We start from the raw sequence: 25434 nt of genomic DNA on the forward strand, positions 1-25434 counted from the left end.
GAGAGGGGACCACAGGACTTGTGTTAACTTCAGCAATATGCTAAACCACTCAGGCAGCAAGGAAAAATCAGGGAAGGGTGAGGCCCTTAACGCAATGGCCTCTCATGGGCAGTGCAGCTCTGTAAGATGAAGTCTTCAGTGACTTCTTTCCTTTGGTGTGGCGGAGATAGCACACGTACAAGACTCCCTCAACATCAAGAGTTCACGCTAATTGAGAGTTAATGCATATACTGTATTTTCTCAGATTCACTCCAGCTTCTCTTAAGTGAGGCGCTTCTCTCTAAAAAGTCCATTTGGCGCAGATGCTCTATTGCAGATGCTTAGGCCCCAGATTACAAGCAGAGACTGTCAGATCAGAGGCTTTCCTTTGGATTCTTTGGAGTGTAACTTCGATGGCTTGTGTTTCCATTGATAATTAAACTACTAGTTCCATTATAAGTTTAAAGGCAAAAGGTATTGAGACAGGATCACCCATGGAGACAATGAGGGGTCTTGCTGCCTTCAGTTCCAAGGAGAAAAATCACTGGTTAAACCATGTGCACGGACATCTGTGAAGATGAGCCTGGAACAGCCCCATATTGTCTGTTGTCACAGGCGTTGGCTGTTTGCTGGTTGCTGGATGGAGGACTGATCATGTGCATCCCATGATCCACTCCTGTTGAAAGGTATTGCCTCTCTCCAAAAGCCCCATTGGAAGGGGAAGAACAGAGTAAAGTGCTTTGAGGGGTGGTCAGTTTCTCTGGGCTTGCTGCCAGCCTAGGGGAAGCAGGGAAATTGTATCCATACAGGTTGTAAGGGTTGTGAAGTGAGAAGGCATTGTAGGAGCTCTGCTGCATGTGGCCACCACCAAACATATGTGAAGAAGAAGAGGTGGAGGCAGGGTTGCCTGCTTGCATGACATATTGAAACTGAGAGGCTGGGAACGACCCCAGCTGGCCACCAAAGGCTTCCATCTTACCATTATTAGGCAGAGAGGAAGGAGTAGGCATTCCTGAGATCAATGATGGAGTCCTCTGAGGCATGAAGGTTTCTGAGGGTTGAGTGACAGAAGCAGTGCCACTTTGGAGTCGGTTGTACCCACTGTCACTTAGCCCTGGGTAGCTCTGTAAGGCAGCCATGTTGCTTCTGGCACATGGGGGATAATCGGACAGGTTGAGATTGCACAGCTGGCTCTCCCGGCAGCCAACATTGAAAGTGTTGGGGGCCAAGTGAAAAGTTGGAGGGGAACAGGATGGAGAGAGAAGATGAGAGGAGGCAGAGGGTGATGGGGTCCCAGTGCTGGAGGTTGTTGGGGAGGTGCCTGTGCTGCCCCCTGAAAAACAAAACACAAAAGAGGATTTTAAAAGGTCCACAGCACGTATGCAAAACAAGATGGTCCCCTTATAAACCAGCTTCCCTTAGTAAACAAACATGTAAGGCAAAATGGCCACCATAAAAACTAGCCTCTACTAGCTTGCAACTTAGTTTCACAAACGAAATTGCTTGCTCCTTCTTTTGTTATTATTTGATTTTTAAACAGGTTTTCTTCCATTCTACCATAGGAGAGAGAAGCACCACACCTTACAGCAAATTCCAGATCAGTGAAAACAGCTTTGGGGAAACCCAGCTCCATCTGTCAAGAGATCTGCATTTTACAGGGATATTAATCTAGTGTGCTCTTATTTAAAGTCTTGTCTCACTCTCTACTAGTTTCCAGGAAGACCACCTATTCAGCAGTCTATACTGCACTGCTGCACACGTGCTCTATCATCAGCCCTGTGGGCCTGCGGCAGGAAGTGGCTGAGAGCGTGTAAGATTTTTACAGCATTCCATGATTTTCTGTGATGGCTCATTGTGGAGTCAATAGTACTGATTTAAGCCACAGGATAAATTACACTAAAAATGGACAACGGTTACAAGCTACAGTGTGTTCTGCACAGCAGATGAATGGCATGTTTGAATAAGGTTCTTCCATCATCTGCTTTAACTTTAAAACAGTACCGGATTACATGCCCTTCATTTACTATTAATGATTATTATAATTTCTATTACAGTATTAACTATACTGCATAATAAGCATGTGCCTGGTGCCATACAAAGAAATAGAATACCTTTCCCCTTTGAGCTGATAATATGAAGAAGCTAAAAACACAATAATATGAGAAGAGAACATACCAGGAAGGGATGTGGGGAAATGGGTGAACAATGACAGAGACATGGCTTTGGGGAGTGCAATTTTCCACTGAGCACAGACTGTAGAAGATATTTTCTTTCAAATTTCAGAGTAGCAGCCGTGTTAGTCTGTATTCTCAAAAAGAAAAGGAGTACTTGTGGCACCTTAGAGACTAACAAATTTATTAGAGCATAAGCTTTCGTGAGCTACAGCTCACTTCATCGGATGCATTTGGTGGTGCATTTTCCACCAAATGCATCCGATGAAGTGAGCTGTAGCTCACGAAAGCTTATGCTCTAATAAATTTGTTAGTCTCTAAGGTGCCACAAGTACTCCTTTTCTTTTCTTTCAAATGTTTCTTTTTACATTTTACATATTTCTTTATGTGTGGGGTTTTCATGGAAGGGCTTTGCTGAAGAAGTATAGGGGAGCCGGAGGAGTGATATGGTTAGAGGTGTGATGAGACCAGAGCAGAGGGAGAGGAAGATGATTGTAGAAGCTGAATTTTGGTCAAGCTGGAAGGGACCAGAGAAGAGGCAGGGGCATTAGAGAACAGGAAGACACAGTAGTCAAGGTGAGAGCTGACTGAGGTAAGGAGAAGGATTTTGGCAGTGAGTTTTATAAGGAAAGAACAGCTTCTGAGGTACTGTCATGGGAAAAAAATAACAGGAGTTGGAGACTGCCTGGACATGGTATAAAAATGACAGAGGATTGAATACAGCCCTGAGGCTGGGCACCTGGATAATGGGGATAGTGTAGCTATTGTCAGTGATTGAAAGACAAGTTCTGTTTTCACCACGTTGAGTCTGAGTGAGTGGTGGGACACTGATGATACTACGTTAGAAAGTGATTGAATATTTGAGATGAAACTAAGTGGGGGAGGTCAGAAGGAGACATGCAGATTTGGAAGAAATTAATAAACTTGTTTCTGTTTTCACATTTATTTGGAATGAGAACTAGAAATGGTGAAATACAAGAAGAAAGGCTGGTCTTAGGTATTTCCAGCCAAGACAGCAAAGGAGGTTCTGGAAATATTGAAATAAAACCTGTTCTCATGAGATCTGCAGCCTAGTTCTGAAAACTCAGCCTGGATAGCTCTGATAAGCATCCAAACTCTTGGGTGATTATCAGAACTAAATACAATTCTGAATCATTTTAATGTCCTCTCATCTGAAAATGTCTACCTCACTCTGAGTAAACTGCAGAAAAAAGTGTCCTCAAATATTTATTCAAATTCAAAAGTAAATTTTGATTCAACAGCATTTAAACACCTTCACTTTCCAAGAACATTCAAGTATTCAAGCTTTCCTAGCATGTATACTCATGAAAAGCACATTTGAGCTTGAATGTTCAAAGATTTACTGTAAATGAATTCAGAATTTTGTATTTGGTTTTAAAATTTGCAGTTCTTTGTGTGTTTGTTAGTTAAACAAGTCAATCAGTTAGGGAACAGATAAAATACCATGTGATATGTAAAGAACCAACACAACACAAATGTAAAAATGCGATGAGCTGAAATGAATTTTTTGTGAACAATCTGCAGGCTATTAATTATATGATGACAGCATTTGGGAATAAATATGAACACAAATAATTTCTATGAATTTTGTGAGAATGTTGAGATCCGTTTGTAGTAAAATTTGTTGAATAAATTATTCATTGTGACTAATTCAGTGATCTCTTCTTACACTATGATGAACCTGAGAAAATGGTGTAGGAAAGCAGCATAAACTACTGGCTGCATATAGGCTAGGCTTGAAATGTTTGTTCAGGAAATTGGGATAGAATCTTAACCACAGTAGACATTCTGCTTCCTCAAAGCAAGAATGTAAAGATCTATATTAGTGCTATTACAAAATGTAATAATTATATTGTACACCTAACATTGCACTTAAACAGGAATTAAAGTGATTCCACCCCAAGTCATCCCCATCCACTGACCAGCAGTGAAAATCCAGTAATTAAGACAAAGCCAACCTAAAAAGTTATTTTGCCCTAGGCCCTAAAAATGGTCAGGATCTGATGGACACAACAATGGAAGCAATTTCAGAGCTGATGACCACTCACCTCAGGAGTTCAACCCTAAGCATGGAACTCAAGAGTTTTCTGGCAAGTCCCAACTCTTACAGAAGGCATGAGGCTGAAGTAGTCACTTAAGTAGTGAGGTGCCATGTGCTTTATAAAGGATAACCATTGCCTTTATTTGCCATCTGAAGCAGGATGGAAGACAACGTAGGCCATGGAGTACAGGAGTTATGTATTCATATCAGCTTGCCCTGCTTAAAAGACAAGCAGTGGCATTCTGCACTAGCTGAAGTTTTTGAGCTGTCTTCTAGAATAGAACTCAAGTTAACCCTTACCAGCCAGATATGGTTAATATTTTCCTAGAGTTGACATTTGTAGTGTTTGGTTCTTGGAAAGATGGTTAATATCCACTTTAGAAAGCACTGAGTCCAGCAAGTGCACACCCATCAAACTAAGGCCTTGTCCATGCAGAGTTTTGCACCATTTTACTAAAGACATGAATTTAAGCCAATTTAGTTAAACTGGTGCAAAAGGCTGTGTGGACATTCTATTTCATTTTAAATGAGGCATAGTTCGGTTTAGCTTAAATCAATTAAAAATAGGTTTAAATTAAACCAAAATAAGTGATTTTTAAACTGAAATAAGAATGTCCACACAGGGATTTGCATCAGTTTAATGAAACTGGTGTACATTTGTGTATAGACAAGGCCTTAATCACATTTGACCTAAGCCTTAAGATTTGGCAAGCAAATTCTTTTAACACATTTTCTCTTCTAACAACTCCTCCACTCACTTTTCAGAAGTTCCTCATGCCAAGACACCTGGTTTGCACTGAAATACATGTTTAAACAAATTTTTGCACTGGTTTCACTGAACTGGTTTCAAATGACAACTTTAGGGCATATTTACATGAGCAGGTACTGCTTACTACTAAAGTGCACTGATGTGTTGCACACTAATTGGTCCATGTAGACCCTGCTAGTGCACACTGCAAATTCCCTACGGTGGTTTAAAGTATCACTGTTTGAAACAGCATTATGTTGACGTGCACTTGGAAAATTTTAGTGCATACCAGCAGGGTCTACACGGACTAATTAATGCACAACATGTTAGTGCGCATTTCCCCACCATGTAGACAAGTCATTAATCAAACAGGTGCAAATCTGCATGTAGATAACCCCTTAGGATACAATTTTCAAAGACTCTTGAGTGACTTAGCAGCCTACTGCCCAGCTTCAAACGTGACACAGGTGTAGGAGCTAGGCAAAAGAATGCATTTCTCCAGGCACAGACACTATTCGTGAATTCAGGTTGAATTCAAAATATAGTTTTAGCTAAAAACATTCATTTTTTTTCCCCTTGAAAAGTTAAAACAGTTCATTTCAACCATTTTGGAGTTCATTTCAAAATGGAGGGGTTTTTTTTTAATTTAGCTATATGTATTTTTTTTTAAAAAAAGGTGAACCTCCCTCTTGAATATTCCATGAAGCCTCCCCCCCCGACACCGAAATTCATTTCTGATCTAAAAATACCCTGAAAAAACCAAAATTTAATTTTGTTTCTGGTGAGTTTTGATACAAAAAAAAGTTTTGGGGTTTGGTTTTGGTTTTTCGTTTTGGCAACAAAACAAAACAAAAAAGTCTATTTATGTTAGAAACAAACTGAATTTTTGTTTTTTTGTTTTGGGTTTTTTTTCAGATTTTTTAGTTCAGACCCTGAATCAGAAAAACAATTATTTGCTCAGCTTGACTTAGGAGACTAAGTCCCATTGGCTTTCAGTGACACTTAGGCTCCTAGCTGCCTAAGTCCCTTTTGAAAATGGGTTTGAGACCAGATTTTTAAAGGTATTTAGGCATTGAAAAATGCAGATATGAGCCTAATGGGATTTTAAAAAGTTCCTGTTTGCCTAAGTCCCATTGAAATCACACTAGATGCTTTTCAAAATTTTACCCTTTTAGTTGTGACAGTCATTAGATGACTGCATACATACAGGGAACGGATGTGTTGAGAAAGAGAACATAATTCCTTTCCCCCCCATAAACACATGCGCATACATGTGTGCGCGCACACATACACACACTTTTGACTAAAAATGGCTCAAGAGTCTTATTTCAACTTTCCAAAGCACTTTGCCTTTGCACAGAGAACAAGAATGAAAATGATAACCCAAAGGTGAACATTTCAAGAGATTATGAGTAAGTGAGGGCTTATGCAGACTTATGTAACTTTAACCATACTGGTCACTTCTGAGTGGTTGCTATTATCTACTTCTAAAAAGAGTACCATAGTTAATATTTATTCTGCATACCCTCCACTGTTCAGAAGCCTTGCTGACAAGTAACATTTTTTGTTTTAACCATCCATTTATGGAGTATAATCATGTATAATACAGGATTCCTGCATTAATCAAACCCCAGTGGAGGACCTGAAACTAGTAGTTTAATATATGACAGATTTTCACTTGCTGTAACCGAAACTTTATACTGTGCATAAAAGGTCCTGTCCTCCCTTTCTGTTGTCCTTCCAAACTTTTGCATTACAAATATGACTGACAAGCAACAGATTTCTCCTTCTCTTGCCCTCTCTATACCTCTGTCTGCTTTCCCTAACTTTCAAGAACTCAATTGCACAGAAATCTAAAAATGGCAGAAAGTTGGGAAGAAGAGAGTCACCAGAGAGTTCTTCATCACATTACCCCTGCAACCTCTCAGATTAGTTTCGTTTCTTCTTTACGCCTGCAATACCTCCCTGTCAGTGGAGATGTTCAGAAACTACATAGCTTTGATGCCTCTTTCAAGGCATCTCAGTCCCAGCAGGTGCAGTGCTATGTGACCTTCCAATGGAAAAAAGTCCAGAGTGTTCACAAAAAAGCAATGCCCTGGGCTTAACAGTTCCATCCAGGCTGTCATTCCTGTGCTGATCATCCTCACAATGCTGAGTATTGAATTTGTGAGTAACTGGAATCCAGTCCCACATTTCCTGCAAAAGTCAATGGAATTTTCCACCCATGATTATCAGCAAGCTAAGAATGGAAGCAATACAAATTGCTTCCAAGATGTACACTGTGCTAGACTCCATCCTGTTTCTTTCTTGGTTCTGGGAACTATATCTCCCCCTTTCGTGGGGTGATGAGACGGATCTATTTCTCCATAAAGATTTGCTCCATAAGAACATAACTGCTCGTTTCCTCACTACAAGTTTTGGGCAATCATTGAATTATCAATTTATGGCACAATCTTCAAAAGGATAGAGATGAGGCTGAAAGGCTGTTTGCATAGTTGTTGCAACAGCCAGGATTTCTCAGAAGCTCTTTTCAGTCTCACAAATGATTCTATTAAAAGGTCCACAGAAGGGCAACAAAGATGGTTACAGGGATGGATTTAGGAGGAGAGGGGACTTACTAGAGGACACACACATACAAAGAATTAGACACTGAGACATTCAGAGTTAGAAGGGTATAATGAATTAGAGTTAGAAGGGTATAATTTAGAACCAGTTACAATAATACTTTCCATTTCTATAGCATTTCTGAAGGGTCCCCCTATAGTTCACCTTGACCAACCGACATGTTAAAGCAACAACTTGCCCAGTTTACACCAGGATTTTAAAATATGCTAGCAATCAGACATTTAGACCAAGACCAAAAAGGCTCACGGTCCTGCATGCTACTCACTAGGCCATGCTTTCTTAAAAGAGACAATAACTCCCTTACAGATTGTCTGTCACACAATGGCTTGTGTCCATCATGACAACCATAGGATTTTCCTGTACTGCATCTACACTCACTCAACCAGATGCTCATTGCACCAGATTGTCAGCCTTCAGCATGGCCAGCAGTAATATAGTAAATAGATCTCTTTCCTAGACCATATATCACCTACAGAAATTAGTTTCCTACAACCCCAATTCAGATACAGACGTATTAATCCTATTCATCTCTGTGGGCTGTTAGATCCAGTGAGCTTCCAGGACACCCTAGAGGAGAAACTGTCTAACAGGAAGAATAGTTCACTGACCACTACAACAATCAGTTGGACACAATCATTGATATACTGGCCACAAAATGGCCACTGCCCCAATGAAGTATATCAAACAAAGAATGGATGCAAATAATGAACACTTGTGGCACCCCTCTGCATCTGATATTGAAATATGCAAGGAAATCCTGCAGTTTTGCTGCTAAGATTAATCAAATCTGAGATAGTCTCATCAGCACCAAAGAAACCAACCCGAGACAACAACCAGTGGTCCTTCCACCATTCTTGATAGAGTTCAGTCCAGTCCAGCAGAGGCCCTGGAAACTCTAGGCCAGTACATGCTAAGCAGATCCCTGCCTCCAGGCCTACTGCTAAGCAAGATTTTTGAATTGTGGGGAAAAAATATACTAGTACTATCCCAAGCCCAACACACAGACCAAGCTCCACTCATAATGAAATGAGATGCCATTCACAGTAGATTGTGCAATTCTTCATAATATGACAATCCCTTTTCTCCCTTGTGTGATTTGATTAGCAGTGAAACTGATAACATTTAAACTATGTAATAAGGCTTCAGAGTTAACACCAGCGGTTCACCTGGAGTCTCTGGTCAACTCAGGGGCCTCAGGTAATTTTATAGAGCAGGATGTGGCTAAGGCCCACGGGATTCCTGCAGTGTATAAGAATTCTCTGGATCTGGCGGAAACCATTTCTGGGTTGCTCCTAGCCTTGGTGCTGGTCATCCACCAGACCACCCATTAGCTGGAATTACTCTTCTGGGGCACTGGGACCCTCTTCAGTTCAGGTTGATTCAGGAACCCCCATGCTCTGGTCATCCTGGGAATGCTCTGGCTTGTTGCTTATGACCTCCCACAAATGGCAGCCTCCAATGGTCAGCTGCACACTTGAGCTTTTTACTAGTGCAAGCTCACCCCAGTGGAGTGGCTCAAATCAGCCTTTGAGGAATGGCAGCATCTCCTGGAGGGTGCCAGATTCCCATCCATGTCCTCACCGACCACAAGAACCTTGAATTTCTGAAGATGGTTCAGCACCTAAATCAGCGCTGGTCCTGCTTCTTCACACAAATTGACTCCATGGTGACCTACCACCCCGAGACCAGGAATGGGAGGGCAGATGCATTATCACAAAAGACTGACAAAGGTGGCGCATTTTATGCCACATTGCAGTCTCCCCACTGCCCAGGAAACAGTCCATCTGTTTGAAGACAACGTCTTTCGCCTTCATGAACTGCCCACAAGTGTATTATCTCACCAAGGGTTCCAGTTACTTTCCTGCTTTTGCTGGGAATTTTTGCATCTACTTGTAACTGAACTTTGCACCTCGACAGCTTACCACCCTAGTATCAATGGCCAGGCAGAGAGAGTGAATCAGGTCCTGGAGTAATACCTATGCTGCTTCCTAAATTACCACCAGGACAATTGGCTAGCACTCATTCCCCAGGCAGAATTTGCCTACAAGTCCACGCATGCCATCACCCACCAGACCCCTTTCTTCACAAATGTCCACTGTTGCTGACCTCACTGCACACATCCAACAAGAACATCAAGAACTCAGGCACTGGTTAGCACAGACTAACACAGCATACAAGTGCCAACTGACACTGTCAGCTAACCTTAACTTCAAGGTATGGGATAAGCTTTGGCAATATGTCCAAAACCCTTGCTCCCACATGTCTATCTGAAAATTGGGGACCACAAAATACTTGGGGACCTTTTGCAATCATGGAACAACTTAACCTGGTAGCCTTTCAACGGCAGCGGTAAGAATCCCTCAAGGTCCCTTGTGTTCTCTCTACTGAAACCTTTCACTGAGAATCCCTTCCCACAATGCACTACTCCTCCCGCTCTGCCGATAACCAAACAGGGCAAAGAGCAAAACATGGGCCAGCAGATTCTAGAATCCCACCAAGCCTGGGGAAGACTCCAATATCTGATTGACTGGGAGGGATATGGCGTTCGTGGGAAACCATGGAACACATCCATGCCCCAGACCACCTGAGCACCCTCCACCAGACCTACCCCAAGAAACCTGGCCCAGAGTCTCCTGGGAGGTGACCCCAGAAGGGAGAGGGGTGCTGTCAGGCACCAGACCAGCTGGGAGCAGCTGCTGGCCTTCTCCCTGACTAACTGCACTGCTAGGCAACCAATGAGCCCAGCTGCACTGCCTTAGAACTCTCCAAGGGGCCTGACTGGCTGCTGGTGTAGCAGTCCTGCTTATAAGCCTGGCCCCCACAGCCGGTCAGTGACTGCTCAGCACACACCACACCTGCAGTTGTGCTTGCCCTTCCTCCAGCCCTTGTTCCAGTCTCTGCTCCAGCCCCTGCTCCCCTCTGGCTTTGACCCCCAGCTCTGCCTCTGGTTTATTACCCTGGATGACCCTCAGGTTCTGACATTCAGCTTCCATCTCTCCAGTACTGCTCCATGCACTGCCTCTAGCTTACAACTCTGGTTTACCCTCTCCAGCTCTGGCATTTGGCCTCTGCCCCTCCGGTACTGAACCTCAGCTTATTTCCTGGACTCCACCCGCCCTGGACCCAGCAGGCCAAACTCTTACTTTCACCACTAGGCCTGATCGCCCACGGCCTGGTCAGCAATTGTATTGCACTGCTCTACACTGGTTACATTTAAGTCACATATGGAAGGTTATCTTAACTTTTAATGATGAAATTATAGATTCTGGAGCACCATACTGCAGCCTCCCCAAAAAGCAATAGTTTGTCAAGCTACCAGAAGGTAGCCCAGTTTATCCTCATTTAAAGGAAGCAATGTTGGCCATATGAAGTATACAATAGTCTGACTTTCCCTTAGGAAACCAGCACTTCATTCCAATAACTCTGCCAACAATTGCCATTTCTAACATCTCTTTCTAGGTCAAACTAGTCAAGATGACCAAACCCTAACATCTGACTGCTGCAATTATCCTAGACCACACACAATTGCTTTTCAGACCAGAGACAGCACCATGATAGCTGTTGTAACTCTTGTTTAAAAAAATTATGACAATGGACAGGTGGTAAAATATCCAAGCTTAAACATCCATGGATCTCCCAGCTGCCTTTGACTTCATCAGCTATGTTCTCATGGGAGAAACTCTTTTTGGGATCTCAGACAAATCCCAAAGAGACTTGACAGGCAATTGCTCCTCCCTCTCCCTCTCCCCAAGAGCTCTTTTATGTGGAGTCTTGCAGGGTTAAATCTCATTTACTTTTTAGCACAAACACCCATAGAATCATAGAATATCATAGAATATCAGGGTTGGAAGGGACCCCAGAAGGTCATCTAGTCCAACCCCCAAACCCATACCCACATACACTTTCACTCATAACCTTTGTTTCAGCAAATGGGATCACCGCATTGACCCAGAGTTACCAGGGCCTGATAGAAATAAGCACATGCATAAACAGTATTGCAGGGGTTCTCAACATTTTTCTTTCTGAGGCCCCTTCAGCATACTATAAAAACTCCACGGCCCACATGTGCCACCATAACTGGTTTTCTGCATATAAAAGCCAGGGCTGACATTAGAGAGTAGCAACCAAGGCAACTGTCTGGGGCCCCTGCCACAAGGGCCCCCATGAAGCTACATTGCTCAGGCTTCGGCTTCAGCCCCAGGTGATGGGGCTCAGGGCCCTGGGCTTCAGCCCCATGTGTTGGGGCTCCGGCTTTCTACCCTGGGCCCCAGTGAGTCTAATGCTGGCCCTGCTTAGCGGCCACCCTGAAACCTTCTTGCGGCCCCCTAGGGGGCCCTGGGGCCCTGGTTGAGAATCACAGCAGTATTGAATAGCAAGTGGCTCAAACTCAGCATAAATAAAACCAAGGTGATGCCTATGAGAAGAGAGGATCACTTAGAAAAAACTAGCTAGAATATCAGCATCACCCTCAATTCAGGGCTTCTCTCTATCAACTGTCAAGGTTCTATGGAGCCTCAGGTCCCTTTTGGACTCATCTCTGTTTCTGGAACTACAGTCTTATTCCATTTTGCCAGTAAAATAGCCAGATTGTGTCTTCTTCTTGGCTGAGGACCACTTTGGTCCATGCCTTTGTCAGCTCTAAATTACACTGCTACAATGCACTCTACCTCTGGCTGACTGTGAGGGCTACACTGAAACTTTGCACAAGAATCCAGCATCCTGCCTATGAACAAGAGAGTGCAATGAAAGAACATCACATCAATGTTCCACACACTCCTTTAGCTCCCTGTTTAGTTCTAAATCTATATCAAGCTCCCAGACCTATCTTGAAGACTATTAATGGGCTGTGGCATGGGAGAGAGATAGTCTCTCCACCTGTGACACAGAAGACAGCTGAGATCAATGGGGATGCTGCAGTTAATGGGGCTCAGGAACAGATGGTACAGTGTTCTCAGCGGAGGCCCATTTCAGAGCAAAGATATTCTATTTGAAAGGAATGGTGCCTTAAAATTCATTGTTTGGAATTAAAATTTTGAATTTTTATGGATTTTTAAAGTGAAAATAGCTCTTTAGTGGGCAAGTGAACTTTGAGGGGTACAACATAGTTGAAACACCATTTCACATGAATATTTTGCCAGCTTTGCAATTCTGCTCAGGAGGAAATCTCTCCCAGCAAGTAGAGTAATGCACAATTGGCTGGGTGCCTTAATTTTTACATGTTGCACATTTTGTTTGATTTCATATGAAGCATCAGGTACTGATCATTACCACAATGCTGGTGAGATATGGGACTTACTGGTCTAATCCAGTTTGTTTAATCCTATGTTCTTACAATTATTGTTAAAGATCTGCTCATCTTAGTGTTTTGTCGGGACCAGACTAGTATAGAGGAGCCAGCAACAGCTCTTTCAATGTTGAAAAGTGACATAATCCAGAGTTATTGGAACTCTTATTTTATTTATTATTTGTTTTATGTTCTTTGTTAGAGTCAAGAAACCAAGCCACGTATTTTTTTAATAATGAGAATCTGGATCAGGTTCAGTCTAAATTTCAAAAATATATTCCTATTAAAGAGTTTAATAGATTCTTGGCTTTCCCCCCATCTCTTTGCCATATGTATTCAATAATCCCAATTTTTTTTCCCCTGGTAATAAGTAGATTTCAGTGATGGTAACATCATGCTTCAAAAGTTCAGCTGGATGGAGATCTGTTGTCATGGTGGCAAACTCCACTTACTGAAAAACTGGGACACATTTGTACTCTCTGTTCCTCAGGAAACATTCTGTGCTCAGCCCTGAAAGACATACTGGTTCTTGGACAGAAGCAGCATGCCCCTGACTGGGAGGTCCATGTGATGACCTCTAAAGCACCAATTCTGCACAGGCTTCCACATGCGCTTAGCTTTCCTAGTGAGTAGTCCCAATGAAGTCAGTCAGACACATGTATTTGCGGTATCATTTGTGTGATTTCAAATGCAAACAGAAACCTGTTATTTTTTTAAAACTGCAGTGTTGCTCAGTCCTTGAGTAGCATACTGGAATCCACTGCACTAGAGGTTTGATTCTGAGCAATGTCACTGTGGGCTCTGCTCTCAAAAAAGCAAACAATGGTACGGTGCCTATGGGAATGGGATGGAGAATTATATATACAGTAAATATTATAATGCCTTTATATAAATTAATGGTGCGGCCCCATCCAAATACAGTCAGTAGTACTGGTCACCCCATCTCAAAAAAGTTATTGAAGAATTAGAAGGGATGGAAAGAAGTGCAATGAAAAGGATCCGGGGCCTGGAAAAATTTTCATATGAAGAGAGATTGAAAAGATTGGGATTGTATAATTTATAAAGGAGAAGACTAAGAGGGGAGATGATAAAAATTTATAAAATAATGAATGCTATAGAGGAGATAGATCAGCAGCTTCTGTTCTCCCTGTCTCATAACACAACAAGGAGACATTAAGTTAAAAGTGGCAAATTCAAAACAGATAAATGGAAACACTTTTTCACACAATGTATGATTAATCTGTGGACCTCACTGGCACATAAAATTGTTGAGGATCTGCTAGGTTTAAATACCCCTGTAGTACCAAGTATTTTCTCCCCGTGAAGGACCTCAGGAAGGTCTGTAATCAAGTCACCTCTCAATCTTCTTTATGATAAGCCAAGTCTCTCATTATAAGGCATTTTCTTCAGATCTCGGACCACTTTTCTGGTTCTTTCCTGAACACTTTCCAATTTGTCAATATTCTTTTTAAAACGTAGACACTGGAACTGGATGCAGTATTCCAGCATTGGTCTCACGAATGCCATAGTGAGAGGTAAGATCACCTCCCTACTGCTACATGCAACTCCAAGGATCACATTATCCCTTTTTGCCACAGCACTGCACTGGGAGCTCATGTTCAGTTGTTTGTCCAGTATGACCCCTAAATCCTTTTTAGAGTCACTGCTTTCCAGGATATAGCGCTCCCCCACCCCTGATATAGGTGTGGCCTACATTTGTTGTTCCTAGATGTATGACCTTGCAATTGGCTATATTAAAATACATTTTGTTTTAATAGGCCCACGGTACCAAGGGATCCAGATCGCTCTGTAGGACTTCCCTGTCCTCATCAGTATTTAGCACTCTTCCAAACATTGTGTCATTTGCAAATTTTATCAGCAGTGATTTTATGTTTACTTCCAGGTCATTGATAAAAATGTTGACTAGCATCAGGCCTAGAACTGATCCCTGAGGCACCCTGTAAGAAACATGATGATTTCCCCATTGACGACTACTTTTTGGAATCTGTCAGTTAGCCAATTCTTAATCCATTTAACATGTGCTTTATAAATATTGTATAGGGTTAATTTTTTCATCAGAATGTCATACAAGTCAAAAGCCTCACAAAAGTCTAAGTATATTACATCTACACAGCACTTTTTATACTTGATCAACCAAACTTGTAATCTCATCAAAGAATGAAACCAGATTTGTTTGACAAGATCTATTTTGGAAAGGATCTGGCCTGGATCCACAATGGCTTCTAGAAAAATCACAGGAATAACACTGCAATCCCCAAAGCCTGAAATTGGTGCATAGGCTCCTTATTCAATGACTAGGGAGACAAAACATCTAGGAATGGGATCCACAAAAGCCAGCACTCTAAGTGGTGAGCTGCCTAAGCTAACCAATGGGAGATGCCACTGAGAGGGGTGTGTCCTGAACTGCTCCCCTCTGACAGAGATAGGCGTCTAAATCCAGGTTGCAGGGAGCACCTATTTTTGCTAGTGATCCACAGATAGGAACCCATCTCCTGGTACCTAAGCAGTTTCTTGTCAGAAGGACTTAGGCACCTGCCTCATTCCATACAAAACAGCCAGAGGAGGAGGAAGTGGATGTGGTATTGCCCCCCTCCCCCTCCATAACCTTTAGCTCAGTAGTTAGAGCACTGACCTGGGATGTAGAACACCCATGTGCAATTCCCCCATCTGCCAGAGGAAGCAAAAGGATTTGAATTGGGGTCTCCTACTTCTCAGGTAAGTGCTCTAACCACTGAGCTATGGGATATTCTGGTGTGGGGCTCCCTCAGTCTCTCCTGTTGAAGCTGTTCCACTGCGGATAAATACTTAAAAGAGTCATTGGGCAGAAGAGAGAGCGCAAGAGAGCCTGGTGACTATGGCACCCACCTTGGAGGTGGGAAACTCCGGGTCCAGTCTCCCAGATCTTTCATTATTTAAACAAAGTGGAATAACTTTAACAGGAGAGGGTCACAGACTGAGAGCACCCTATATCAGAATTTCCCAATCCCGTAGCTTAGTGATTAGAGAACTCAGAGATGTGGAAGATCCCTGCTCAAATCTTTTCTCCCTCTCTGCCTGAGGGAGGAATTGAGTGCAGGTTTCCCACATCTCAGCTGAGTGCTCTGATACCTAGTAACAAAGTGATACAGTGGGCACAGGCAGCACCACCACCTCCTCCTCTGGCTGCATTTTGAATTGTGCCCAATCTCTTAGAGATGCTCAGAGGCTGCCTACTGGAATGGGCCTCTCAGGCAAGAGAGGTGGATGAATGCCTATCCTACCCCAGAACATGGATCACTCTGGTGGGAGATAGGTGTCCAAACACTGAGATGGAGGTAGCACTGCGCATGGTCAGAGGTAGAACCTAGGCGCCAAGGGAATTTCATGTGCCAAGTGAGTTTAGGCACCTACAGGGGTGGGCAGCAGCTGAGCAGGATTTTCGTGGATTGCAGTGGAGTCTAAAACCAGGAATTCGGGGCAAACGTACATTTGTGGATCTGGGGCTCTGAGGTTCCAGACACCATTGCCATCACAAGAGAAAATAAGCAAATGAGAAGTTAAAAATCACACTGCAGAACTATAAAATCTATTTTTTAAGAGGACAGGCAAGCAGTGATGTTCCAAATGCAGGTAGCGTCTCATATGCTATTTTAGACCAACTGGGAATACTGTTTTTAAGGGGTTTTATGCTACCCTTAATGTATCTGCTGGTTTTGCCCCATCATGTTGCTTTTCCTATGCTCTGGAAATCATGACTCTTAACTTTACTGAGCAGTAAGTGCGTGTTTCCCTGAAACCTTACATATTAAAATCCACTATCAGAATAGATGGGCAGGGTTCTTGGTTAATAGAATTCTGTGGTTTGTATTGCGGTGTAATGGTGTAGAACAGCCATGTCACTTGGAGTAACAGGAAGAATCTGTGCCTGACCTTCATTCCTAACAGGAAGCAGATCCTGAAACAGCCACACTTTATTGCAATCACAGTTCTTACAACACTCCTTCCACCTTCCTGGACATTGACAGCTCAGCATTCTTGAATTTACCGGCCATTTCAGAAAGTTTACATTTCACTGGTGTCATGGGCCCCATCCCAAAACAGGCACTTACATTGCATGCAAAACATGCAGTTGTGGGAAGTAAATGGATTCCTGCAATCTGTCAGTCTCTCTCACAGATGCCATACAATCACCCGTTTTAAGAGGCAACTGCATGCTCTGTGCACAGTTTATGTGCACATTTATTAAAATAATGCCCTAAACTTTCCAAATCATAGATCTCAAGGTGTATAACAGAACTGCATTCAGCCCAAAATTTTCACCCTTGGGGCCTAAAGTTAGGCACCTACATCCATATTTAGCCCCCTGAATTATCAGGCTGGCTGATCTTCAGAAGGACTGAGCCCAAACAGTTCCTACTGAAGTCAAGGATGCTAAACAGTAACCATGGACTTACCTGTCACATCATTTACACAACCCAAGTGGTTAATAGCAAGGAAATAAATAGTTAAGGAAATCATGTGGCTTGCCCAGCAGAAGTCTGAGAGGTGGCTTTAACCCCTGGATCCAGCAACTGGGTCCTGCTGTCTGATCTATTTGTGCTAGCTGCCCATGGCCCTCGGGGTCTGTTCCAGCTGCTGGCGATCAGATTGATGCACAGGTGCCACAGCCAGGCCCCCTATCCCACAGGCTAGGGAGAGAGGGGTGTAGAAACCTCGGAGGTTCTATGCCACTTGAGGATTCCCTTTGGTAAGGTGAATCTTTAGGTAGTGGGATTCATCAGCTTTAGGGTTGCTTTGTGTTGCCAGCATGGTGCAAAGTAGACCTAATGCTCCAGAGAATCAGGACCTAACACCTTTAACATTTTCAATTTTGTTCAGACTTGGCATGATTCTTCAAAGTCGTCATGAGAGCTCCATACCGGTCAAGACTGACGAACATCAGTTATGTAGTTTTAAAGTTATTTAGATATAAGATTGGCAAATTAGGCGTCCCAAATGGGGACAACTTATTTAAGGCCATCCTGAACCTAGTGGGCTGTAGAGCAGCTAGTGGTGGGCTGCAGGGAGCTGGCCAGTCAAATGGTACTGGCTCTCTTCCTGGTTTTTCAGCTGCCAAATTGCATTAAAAGAAGCTAAAAATATATTAAATACTTTCCTTTCCTAACATTACTTCACCATGTAAGCAACTGCTGTAGTTGCTACTAGGATGTTATTTGATAACCAGTGGGAGGGGAAGTGAACAGTGCAATCACAAATAGGAAGCAGGTAGTCCAGCCAATCGGCAGTGAGGGGTGGGGGCGGGGGCAGGGAGATTGCTTTAATGATCATGAGTAGAAGGGGAGGTGTCCATAAGACAATCTTTTTATTAAAATGTGGTCTGTGTAAAGAAAATGTTTTGGACTCCAGGCATTAAGCAGTCTTTAACTACATGTTCACAGGTTTTCTTAGACTTGGGTCTCTGAGGTTGTAGAAAACCCACTCTCTCTTATATCTATACTGTTTGAGAAATGGTTTGTGATCAGGAAATGAGCATGTATAAGGAGATTGACATTACTGCCAGATTCTGGCTCTGTGCCACTGGAAAGCTGGCTCAACAGGCTACCTGGAGATTATGCTGGTGCAATGGGAATTCCCAGGTGATGCAGAGCCAGAGTAGCACCTCTGTGTCAATTCCTCTTCTGACCCAGCCCCAGCAGTGTGCATTCCCTGGAGAAAGGGTATATGGCATCACTGCACCCCGACAGTCCCTACCTATCGGAACAGCCCCTTTAGGCCATAAATAGCAAAGCATAAATAACAGCAGGCTTCAAGATGCTCTAATTGATGCTGGGGCTAGGTCCGTTCCTGACCTTAGATCTTTGGACACCCTTTTTGGTCTTGTGCCAGCACAAATCAGACTAGAGAAAGTAGCCCTAAGATTGTGCATTCAATCTCACCATTTGCATTTCTTTCCTTTTGGTTGCTTAACTGCACAACCTTAACATGAAAAGACAGGGTTTTTTTGCTTGTTTTGCATTTATATTTGAATATAAAGGACCAGTTTGTGATACCTTTACTCACAGTGAATGGTACCTTTTACCATGAGTAGTCCACTGAAGTCAATTGTAAAAAACTACTCAATGTGAGATGAGGTATCACAATCTGGCCCAAAGCAATGAGAAACTTACATCATCACTGTATTCAAAATGGGGTTTTCACACTGCAGAAAATTTTTTTAAGGGAGCAGTGATAAAGAAATGGCCATGGCTCCTTCTGCTCTGTATTTCTATTAGCTTGCAGGGAAATGAAGTCACATTCCTGTACTTGTCATATCACAGTCTGTTGCATGACAGAAGAGTCTGAGTTTTAATCCTGTGTGTTGCTAGTATTATTATGCCACTGCAGAATCCAGTAAAGCCAGTCAGTAACGGCTATGTCTTCACTGCACACAAAAAAAGGTGTGTTTTCACACTGAGATAGCTAACTCAAGATAGCTATGTCAGTGCAAAATCTGAGTGGAGACAAGGCACAGGAAGTTTTTACCTTGATGTAGCTAGAGACGAAAGCCCCATTTAACACACTGAGAGATATGGCAAGCAGAAACTGTAGTAAGAAACAGTATGAAGAACCTATGAAAAGGGTATGTCTGGTATACTGGACAATTTCCACAAGTATCACTTCAACACAAAGGATTTTCTTGAAAGTGAGACTGGGTTTCATATGAGAGGTGGTGTGATTCTATTGGCATGTACATGATGATACAGGTTCATGGAATCTTCTGGTTCAGAAAAGGTCCCCAGTGGATCAGGCAGTCCAGTCTTTTCCTTCCTCCCACCACATCAGAGCATGACTCAAATGGTAAACATGTAACGATGCCCTTTTCTGTCACCTTCTCCTCAAGCAGGCGTGTCTCCACCACTTCCCTTCTGTACTCTCCTCACATTTGCTAAACTAATGTATTTATTGGAGTAGCTCCCCATGTACCTGTGCTCCTCCTCATTCTAGCCCTTATATACCCCAGAGATCCAAGGATACTCAAGTGGCTTCACCACATCTCCTAAATTATAAAAACCTCCATATTTCTAGAGCTGGTTGCTTCTCTTTTCTGTTTTATATCTTTTCACGGCAGTCAACAAACTCTGACTCAGCTGGACAATATAACATGGCTTTTGCCTCCCTGCCACCATTTTTTGCCCTTTATACAATGGCTCACCTTGCTGTTTCTGCATGGTAGTGAAATCTTCAAAAGTGAGGGTGCGCACAGGGGGCCTCCAGAACGCATATGTTTCCATAATGGCCTCCAGGCCAGTTCTGTGGAATGAAAATAGAGCAAGGAAAGAAAATGTCAAACAGCTAGCAAGTATATCAGCTTCAATAAAGAAATAGTCCTAACCTCATTTGACAAACTGCCAATGGCCACTGTAAGGTCACCTTGACATCTGTGAATTCCACAAGCAAGCCCTATTGCACAGGTGTTGTTCACAAGAATAAAACTGAATTTTCCCAGTCCAGGATAAGAATAGATTGTATCAGTATTCCAATTATTTTTCTCTTTAACCAGAACCCTAAAATCTCTGTACTCTTCGTGGGCAAAAGTTTTGATGGTTAGTTCTTTGCTGCTGACTTTTCCAAGCTGTGCAGCATGAAATCTGTGTGTGTGTGTGTGTGTGTGTGTCTTTCTCTCTCTCTCTCTCACTCACACACACATGCGCAAGATGGGATTCAGCCTAGTGAACCTCAAGAAGATGTGAGGAAGGAGGATTTTTTATGAAATTCTCCCTTGCCCTTTCCCCCATATTTTGGATACCTATCTGAACCATGTTCATTTCAAAATCAGTCTGGAACCCTAACCTAAGGAGGGACTCTCAGGAGATCCCCACTGCTTTCTAGTTTTGCCTGGGTCAGAAATGCAGTGAGAGGTCTTTTCTTGGGATGGCTGCCACCTCCACTTTGGTTCCTAGCCCAAAATAAGTGCAGAAATAGACAAGAAAAAAAAGTGAGCTGAAATTTTCTTGGCTTCCTAAAGTGGTTGGGTTTCACCTTGAAGGTGTCAGGTGGGTTATTAGTTTACAGCTATCCTTAAATGCCTTGATTTTAAGTTCCTAGTATACAGCTAGGGCTATGAAGAAGAGTTAGCAGGAAAAGAACTGTATGGTCTTTATGGATCCTCCTCCCCAAATATGTTCTCCTTTCTAGAGTGAAATCTGCTCAACTCATCCCACGATTGCTTCATTTCTGTCTGTCTTTCAATGGCACGTTGGCTCCCTTGTACTGATTAAGCACAGCTAAGCAATGCTTCATTAAATGTGCAAATGTATCCCCTTTCAGTGCAAGTGGCTCTAACATCCCCAGAGCCTCTCAGCCCACTGAGTGCTGATACTATAGCTGGCTTTTGCCTTTGAAAATGTCTTCCTGCACGTGCCTCCACTCACTTAGTTAACTTTTCATAGTTGCCCCGGAAGCTTGGATGCTTTAAATATATTGGAGTTGGCAAACCAAACTCTCTGTATTTTAAGAGGAGGTTTAGAGGAAAGATTGTTGCCTGGTGTTTATTAGCTGCTAAGCTGTTAGAAGTAGGAACAGAAGACATCTCCACATAGCAGGCTTGCATCAGCACTGAATATATTACAACACAACTATTAGGTTAATACGGAGGCCTTTGGCAGCTCATGGAGCTCAGAGACAACAAGACAAAATAACCCGTGAACCAAAAAAGTTAAGCCTAGAATTGTGTGTTGAAGCTACATGTAAGCTGCTGGCATCCCCCAGACCTTACAAATGTCTTCTCTCCTTTGCTGAGAAATCAGCTCCCGTGTCACGCCAGTGTGTTAGCTCTTTCTGCTTCTCACGCAGAAAAGTGAAGCTGTGAAGAGACAGGTACAGTTTCTTGGCCTTATGAAACCATCAAAAGCCAAAACCCTGAGGGAAGATTTCCTGTCACATGAAAACTAAAGGGAATAAAGGTTCCAGCAATGTTAACTTGGCTGTTTTGCACATCCCATACCGAACAATAACATGTCAACCCACATTACTCACTAGAAAAGAGGATCTATGCACTGCTTGGCTGAGTTAATAGTGTTCTTAAACCCTTAGCCTTTTCATTCTCTGCGCCAGAACCTGACCTCCAGTGCCAGTGTGTCAATGTGATCTCCAGTCATGTTGTGGCTCAGAGGACCAGAAATGCCCCTTCCCCATCCTGGGTCCTGCACCAAGCATGGCTCAGCTTGACCGCGGGCTCTAGATCTCCGAGTCTAATTGTATAGCCTTTCATTGTAATTATACAGGTTTTGGTATTTCGAGGGAAAAAAGGGAATAATTTGGAACAAATGAAAAGCAAAACAGAACTAAAACGCAGAGCTCTTTGGAGAGTAGCGCTTTCAGTCTCAGAACTAAAGTGTGCCCATTAGGTACAGCTCAGAGTAAAGGACTGTGTGGAGCTGCACCATACCAGAGGTACCAGGAGAATACCCACCTGTAGGGGAAGTGAGCCCATTGATACACGAGGTTATCCCACTCTGTGTGCCAGTACAGAGGGGTGGGCAAGGCCAGAGCCCTGCTTCCTCTCTGTCCCCTTTAGTGTGCTCCAGTGGGAGTAGGAGTAGTTGCTTATGCAATGCATCTATCTATAAATGCTCAAGTCATGCAAGCAGTGTATGGCAGAGGTAGAAATGTAACCTATTGCTCCTGTGTGCTAGTTTACTGCCTGAACCACAAGGCCATCCTTTCTCTTCCCGCAATCCCCTGCCTCATTCACTGCATAACTCCCAACAACTGCAACAAATGAGATAGGATTTCTCCACACAAACAGCCACATTTACTAAACAACTCTGTCTTATTCACCTTCCATTCTTTTCACTGAATGAGCTGGGGGGTCCTCTGGAAAAAGGAGTATGTAATTGTGTAATTAAGGAGCGTATCATGCGTATGCACAAGGGGGCAGAATTAAGATTTCATGAGCTACTTTATTTCCTTCTTTCCCTAACTTTTGAGTCCTTGACTTTGCAACCTTAATAATATTGTTTTAGTGCAGTTTTTCTGTGTAGATTTTTCTATTTTTATTTTTTTAAGAAAACTGAAGAAAAAAATTCCATCATCAGCAACTCTAATGAACATCCTCCCCAGAAAAGATGATCAACTGGGTTTGACCCCAGGATTTCCAGAGCCATAGCACTGACCTCTACCACCGGAGCTAAATCAGTTACTTCATCAGCTACTATCAGTACCAGGCTTTTATTTTGTATGTGCACTAGCCACTAGAGGGGGAAGCAACAGGCACTCTCTAAGCAGGTTACATAAATGTTTGCAAGAGGGCAGCAAATGTTGAAAATTAAGCTTCCTGGGATCTATTCCTGATAGGGGAGTGTTGTATAGTGGTTATAGCAGGGGCTCGAGAGTGCTATTTGTTTGTTAAGGATGCTTTTCTTTTACAAAATGCTCTTTCACTGTTGGGACGCAAAGCTCTTTGGTCTTGATTCAGCAAAGCACTTAATCATATGCCCACATGTTATTAAAGTAAATGGGATTAAGACACACTTAGAATTAAACAGGTGCTTAAGTGCTTTTCTGAATTGGGATTACTCAACATGCTGAGTTCCTCTGAAATATCTAACCACTTATTTTGGTGCCTGAAGGGGAGCTGCTGTGTTTTCTTGAAAACTTGGCCCACAGAGCACTGGAGAGTACCCACATAATCTCCATTTTCCTTTTCAAAGGACCCCACTCAAAATTTCAACAGTCTGCCCAGCCACAAATCCTCCCTCTTTCACACCATCTTTATGAAGGGGGGGGGGGAATATCTGAAGAGGATTCATTGCCAGCTTTATTTTAATAAGGTCGGCCCCTTTAATAGGTACCCAGAATTTGCTCTCCTTTTTTCACTTGATTTTTTGATTTTCAGTGCTATAAAGTTTTAATACTGGGCAATAAATGAAACAATTCCATTGTCTGAAAAATGAAAAAAAGATGTCCCAGCTATCTGTGTGTGTGTCAATAATCTATTCCATATGGCTGGCCCGGCCATGCCTGCTGCATGCAGAATTCATGTCACCATTTCATTGTTCACTCAGAAAGCTAATCCATAGCCTCCAAGTATCCTTCCTGCATCTCCTTTCCTATCCAAAGACTCGGATTGCTCCTGGCAGAGCCTACCCTTGTTCATCTCAGCTGCCAGAGATCTAGGTAAAGGGAAGAGTCATTGCATACCCATGGCTTAGAGTTTTCTTTTTCTTTGTCCTCTCCCCCTACATTTGCAGATTGTTACTTTTTAACAGGTAAGCTGCCTCTTGTTGGTTGCAGGAAATACCACATCCCAGAGGAATGAGGAGCCCATGCAAAAGGGATTCAAGCAGGTCTCCAAAATATGTCTTGCAATTTTGCATCTGTAGATTGGCTAGCTAAACATTCAGCTACCTGATCTGCATGTGCAATTCAGAAGCTATTTTAGAAAATTGTGGTTCCCACGCTCATGCCACTTTTCAGGAAATCAACCAAACCATACCTGAGTCTAACTATTTATCTTAGGTACTTGTCTAGCTCCCATCACCCTGCTATCTGTTCACCTCACTTTTTTTCATTTATTTACCCTCACAACATTCCTGTGAGGTAAGGCAGTATCTTATCTTATCTTATCACAATTTTACAGATGGGGAATTGAGGCACAGAGAGACTTGCCCAGGATCACACAGGCAGTGTGTGGCAAAGAAAGGAATTGAATCTAGGTTTCCTAAGTATTAGGTTATTCCCATAATTGTTCTTTCAAAAAATAGTAAGATCACTAGCTACCACCAACTAATATGCTTTAAATGCTAACATTTTTAAAGCCAAGATCATCACACTGAGCTCTTGGGCATACCCTTGTTTCCTCCAAATTGTTTGTTCCTCTTCCTCCAAACACATTTCCTGGTAACCCAGGCAGTGAGCTGTACAGGGATCAGTCCTTTCATGCAAATGGCCTAGAACCTGAGAGAGACAGGCAATGAAGTGGAAAAGCAGAGAGCGAAGAACATTCCAGGCATACGGCCATGCTAACCCAAGTTTCACCCCAACCTCATTAGGTCTATGGTTGGCTTGTTGGTTCATGATTTATAATCTGCCTGTTGTCTCATTGTTTCTGAGCTCCACAAGCAGCCAGAGACCACCTTACAAACCACAGAGCTTTGCTGTAATGTATTCAGCATTAGGGCGGGGATTTTATGAGGCAAGATCTTCCTCAGATGGATTTGAATAGTCATACAATCATACAATTTCCCCAAGGCAGCAATTAATTCAGCATTGCCTTGCACTATCAAGCCAGGTTCTGCCCAAATGGAGAGTTTGGGGGGAAAGTTATGAGCAAATGAAAACCAAAGGTTTATAATGGAGACCCATTTTGCAGTTTTAACGGCAATATCTAGTCCCTGTGGATGCTGCAGGAGGGAATAAAAATGAAAATGGAACAGTGTAAAAAACATTAAAAAAAAAGTAAATGGGCAGCTTCTATTTCACAGTAATAGCCCCCTCACCAAGCCGAAAGGCAGTTTCTATGGGGAAAAGCTCAACAAAAGGAGGAGGCAGAATATTTTCCTCTTTTCATCTTGTGCTAGTTTTT

The 25434-nt window shown here is 42.8% G+C and overlaps 1 protein-coding gene across 1 annotated transcript in view; it reads right to left on the minus strand.

Annotated features, from left to right (window-relative positions):
- Positions 1-433: 433 nt before the first annotated feature.
- Positions 434-25434, minus strand: part of TBX15 (T-box transcription factor 15) — a 48108-nt gene continuing 23107 nt past the window's right edge. Inside the window, exons 7-8 of the mRNA XM_043505951.1 lie at positions 20062-20159; positions 434-1312 (exon numbers count right to left, since the gene is read on the minus strand). Coding sequence (XP_043361886.1) covers positions 528-1312; positions 20062-20159 — 883 coding nt within the window. The 3' untranslated portion in view covers positions 434-527. The remainder of the gene's footprint in view (positions 1313-20061; positions 20160-25434) is intronic.

The sequence above is a fragment of the Dermochelys coriacea genome, chromosome 1 (assembly GCF_009764565.3).
Source record: "Dermochelys coriacea isolate rDerCor1 chromosome 1, rDerCor1.pri.v4, whole genome shotgun sequence".
Classification (NCBI taxonomy): domain Eukaryota; kingdom Metazoa; phylum Chordata; order Testudines; family Dermochelyidae; genus Dermochelys; species Dermochelys coriacea.